The sequence below is a fragment of the Physella acuta genome, unplaced genomic scaffold (assembly GCF_028476545.2).
Source record: "Physella acuta isolate Inbredline_101_S28 unplaced genomic scaffold, ASM2847654v3 ptg002151l, whole genome shotgun sequence".
NCBI classification, from domain to species: Eukaryota; Metazoa; Mollusca; class Gastropoda; family Physidae; genus Physella; species Physella acuta.
In genome coordinates this window covers 46,512-51,637 of record NW_026733652.1, presented here as the reverse complement: position 1 = coordinate 51,637, position 5,126 = coordinate 46,512, and the positions used below count along the sequence as shown (strand labels likewise).

At 37.0% G+C, this 5,126-nt stretch overlaps 1 protein-coding gene across 1 annotated transcript; it reads right to left on the bottom strand.

Moving 5' to 3' along the window:
* Window positions 1–1,530: 1,530 nt before the first annotated feature.
* Window positions 1,531–2,565, bottom strand: LOC131932371 (growth hormone secretagogue receptor type 1-like). The gene has a single exon (XM_059289291.1). It carries the CDS (start codon window positions 2,563–2,565, stop codon window positions 1,531–1,533), a length of 1,035 nt encoding a protein of 344 aa, XP_059145274.1.
* Window positions 2,566–5,126: the final 2,561 nt, after the last annotated feature.

The window sequence follows — 5,126 nt, the reverse complement described above, 5'->3', positions numbered from 1 at the left end:
TAACTTTATAACTTTAACTTCTCTATATATTCTGATCTAGTCTACTACTATTCATACGGCATACTTGTGAGGAGGACGGGAATCACTTTTATGTTCCGCAGACACTTATTAATAATGTCAACAACTTCGTTTATGAAAATAACACTAACTTTATTACCACATATATAGATCATTTGCACAACATCAAAGAATACATCCGTCTTCTAGTTTATCTAATCCCCAACTTACTTCACTGCTGTGGTCTACGTCATCGGTATATTGTTGCGTCATGCTCACGTCGCACTCGCGCCACAAACATTTTATTGAACACGCGCAAAAATACTCTCGCACCAAATCGTCTACCGTCAAGTTCGCACCAGTCCAGTCCAATTCTATATATCTACGCTATGACAATTGCTATATCGTTGTCACATTTTTGCAATGCATAGAAATATCATAACCCATAGCTTTGTCAAAAAAATAAAATACAACGCAATGTCATATTTGTGTATTGCATTTAAGTATCATAATCCATAACTTTGTCATAAATATCAAATATATTGGAAAGACATGAAAGTCTATTATGAAACACCCCTATTTACTTCACAGGCTCAATATGCTTCCCTAGGAAGAGCATACAACCTCAAAGTAATGGACATATTCAAACATTCATTAATATCCAATGTTAAAAAAACAAGTAATTAAAAAAAGTCTAGTGACAATTTTAGCGCAATTTCCTTGTGTTATCTAAAAAATAGCTCTGTCGTAGCGTAAATCAAGAGCAGGGTTAGTAAAAACATTGGTTAGTTATTAAAACGTTTTTTATTAATTTTTTTTTCAGTATTTTACATGTTTTATTTACAATAGAGTATCATGACTAAAAACCATTGCGCGCCCAGCTACCGAACGTGACGTCGCAGCCATTGAACGTGATGGCGCAGCTATTGAACGTGATGACGCGTGTGGTGTGGTTGCATAAAATGCCTACTAATTCAGTCCAAATTTTAATTAATTCAAAAAAAATTTTGTGACCGAACGAGAGGATATTTTTGAAAACTTTCTTCGGCAATATTGTTTTAAATTATGGCAGGAATCGATTGGTACATGTTTCAAGTCGCTAAGTGGTCTGATTGCCGAGATATGGGCCAAAAACTGATTTTTTTCGAGGTTTTTTGGCTTTTCCGGGAAATCCATGAAAGAAACCCGGAATTTTTATGGCCTATGTTCATCCTCGTAACTTGCTTAACATAATTGCTTTGAAACTAGTCATCGATATTGCTTCGTTGAGGAGGAGATACGACTTAAAGCTGCGGACACACATCCATCCATTCATTCATACATTCATACATCCAGAAATGACGGGTTAATAAACGCAATTCTCCAGAATGGAAATTGCGCTAAAAATTTCATAACTTTGATTTTACTTGCTCTAAGTAATTTGCATATTTCTAAATAAAGAAATTTGGTAGTTTTCGTGTAATTTAAAATACTTAGTGACCATGAATCTGAAACGAAAACGTTAGCAAAACATGACTAGTAATTTTTATTTCTTTAATGCTTTTTCCCGGTCCTAGTTTTTGGACAGCAGAAGTTTCGGTACGCCGCGGCGAATTTCCTGCTCATGGTGACGTAGATGACGATGTTGATGGAGGCGTTGAACTGGTACAGGACATAGTTGATGCTCTGAAGCAGGTCGTTCAGTTTCAGGTTGTCTTGTGAGAACAGGTTGATTTCAGCGTACGCCTTGTACATGTCGACGATGGCCGTAGGCAGGAACACGATCAGCGCCACCAAACACACGGTGAGTAGCATTTTACCCGCTCTCCTGTCCTTCACCTTCTTTCTTCCTTGACCTGACGACGACATGGCCAGTTGTTTGGAATGACCAACGGTCAGTTTGATGGTTATGACAACCGAGCAGATAAGTATTGTAAGCAATGTTGCCGTGGTGAAAGAATTGTTCAGAAAAAAACCTCCGTAGATATTAACGGCATTGTAATTATCATTATAAAAATTGCTGTTGATATACCTAACGGTGGTCCGGTTTTCTAAAGGGTCGAACACCCATTCATAGTCGAACCGGAACGACAAAGGTGACGTCATCCCGAGCGTGTAAACGTACAAGAAAACGACGACGCATTTCACGCGGAAAGGCGTAAAAATTCGAGACACGTGAAACGGGAACAAAACCGCGAAAAACCGCTCCACTGCGATGGCGGTGATGGTGCCAATGCTGAGCCCGACCCAGATGTCCGTGATGGGCACGTAGACTGTCACAAATGTGTCCACGGTTTTGGAGAGCGACACGTCGAACTTTGACACGATACACCTCAGGCCGTGAATCGGCTGGATGACGGAGAACATGAGGTCGCTGACCGACAGACTGACCAAGAAAATATCGCTGGTTTCCTTGAAGCCGCGGCTGCTCAGCACCAGAATGTTGAGGGCGTTGCCGACGATCCCCAGAAAACTGAGAAGGTGGATGAGAAAACAGTTGAGGAAAACGTCCAACTGTTGCATCAGCTGGTCAGATATGATGAGGTTGTCTTCAGGTGAAACAGCAACATTGGTGCTGCTTTCATTCATCTTGGCATCGTTTGTAAATAAGTCTCGGCGTTTGACAAAAAAATGAAATGAAACCTTTTTTCTATGGTGTTTGAAGTATTCTACAGCTAGTCACTATCATTAACATTGGCATTTAAGATACATCAAAGAGACTGCATAATATGACATATATCTCACGGCCGACAGTGACATTTATGACACAATATACAATGGTGTATGCCATACTATATACAGTAGAGTACCAATCTCTGGTGTGTGCGTTATGACGTGAAGAAAACTAAATGGCTAATGATTGGCTACAGGATAGTCACGTGATGAGTGTACTCAGTCACACGAGTTATACGGCCTCTAGACATCAGGATGTAGCTTAAATTATTGAGAAAAATATTATTATTACATCTTAAAAAAACAATTTTCTAGTTTCCCACTAAAATTGCGACGCAAATAAATGTATCTATTTCCGCTACGCGCCAAATTATTTTTCAATCGCTTTAACGATCAACAAATTCACTGTACCCAAGTGATGTGCTTAATTAACTTTACTAGGTTCGAAGGTCGATCCTCGGTTGTTATGTTTTTTTTTTCCACGGGTAAATTATCACCGTTTATCTTGTCATATGTCGTTTGCGTGTGTCTGACTGGTTGCGTGCGGTTTGTGGGGTGGGGGAGTGGGGAATACGACAACCTTGAGAATTTTTATTTAGTCCCATCAATTTTCAGATTGATTAGATGTCTGCTGACATTGTCCAAGAGACAAACCCATACGTGACATTGTGAGGAAATAATTTGGCAGGGATCGAACAAGTCACTTATTGGTTCAATCGAACACAATTTTTTTTAAAAAATATCTTCTTTGTGAGGGGTGGTGGAGGGGGATGGGAAATGTTTTATTTTATTTAGGTCAACGCTAAGTGAACAATTTTAAAGATTAAACCTTACAGGGAATTGACATTTTTTTACACAAAGAAATTGAATTGTGAAGATAGGAACCGCTCTGAATGTAATTTTTGTTATACAGGAGTCACACAGAAAATATAATATAATTTTTTTTAAAAATGAGCCGAGTTGAATATATATAATTATGTATATTATAGAGAGGTCACGCAGAATATATGTTGCTATAGAGGAGCTGAACTGAATATATTTTTGTTACAGAGGAAGCAAACTGAATATATATTTTATTACATAGGAAGCGAACTGAATATATATTTTATTACAGGGGAAGCGAACTGAATATATATTTTGTTATAGTTAAGCCGAAATGAATAGGCTAATATATTTTATTATAGAAAAACCGCACTGAATAAATATTATTTTTTGTTATAGAGGAAACCTCGCGATATTGATTAGAACAGAGATGAGCACTATGAACACATTACTTTACGAGCGTCTCTGTTGTGCCATAATTTTGTGGTATCTTTTAAATTATCTCATTGTTGTAACCAAATACTTGCTTGTGTATAACATGAACCTTTATTAACTATGTAGTTGGCGCTAGATCTAGATTTAGTAGTGTTAGTATCGCCATGTGTTTTGCTTTGTTTACATTCTGATGAATGGTCAAAGACAGCCTAAGAATGACGATTGAAATGAATCAATTACACATTATGTTAGAAATTGTGTGGACATCGCATGAAGAAAACCACGCAGGCGGAAGGGTGTATATCAATGTATTCGTGTACGGATATTATACGTTAAACATATTTATGTAACAGATTCTATACTAAGTTGTAAAAAATTCTGATTAAAAAAATAATATTATGTAAAATAGCACTTTAATATTTGGTTACTCATTGAAACACTTGAAGCTGGATTCGACTCAAGAATGTCATTTTGGCTAAACGATTTCCTCAGCTTTTGATCTAGTTGTGTATCAGATATTAGATTAGAAGAATGCTCGTATAGGGTACATTATCATAGTCATGTGTCACACCGCCATCAAGGGAAAGCACTCTTTTATGACATAAACGTTTACACTTCGTTAGAATCATAGTAGCAAACTCAAGCGCAAATATTTTTGTTGTTGTATTTTTTTTCCCCCAAAGGTAGGCGATAGAGGGATTGTAGGAAAAAAGACACAGGAAAAAAAAATCCAAAAAAAAAAATGTTAGAGGAAAAAAGTCACAGGAAAAAAAGTCACAGGAAAAAAGTCACAGGAAAAAAGTCACAAATGTATATTTGCATGGAATTTTTAAATACTTGTTTGTATTAAATATTCAGAAAGTGCAAATCAACTCACAGTTAATTTATTAAATGTGCATAGGTCGTACACGTATAGTGAATAGTGGTAGTAATAACACGTTCTAATTCCCTTATACGTATAATGTTAACAGAATTTAATGTAATGTTCCAACCTTCTCGGTTTTCATTGTGTTTGTTAAATACTAACTTTAAGTTAGCGCGAAAAGGCATTAAGACGGAGTTAATGGGATTTGCTGCCCTCAAAGCATCGCAACAATAGGTCAACCACCTGTACTGCCCACATTTATCACGCTCATTAAATATCATAGCAAAGGATCAATACAAAAAGCCGACACGGTACAAAGACTGTCATTGACGCAAAACGTCAACAACACACAATA

Bases quoted from the DNA above. Each gene is read 5' to 3' on its own strand.
- LOC131932371 (XM_059289291.1), bottom strand. From the start codon at position 2,565: ATGAATGAAAGCAGCACCAATGTTGCTGTTTCACCTGAAGACAACCTC.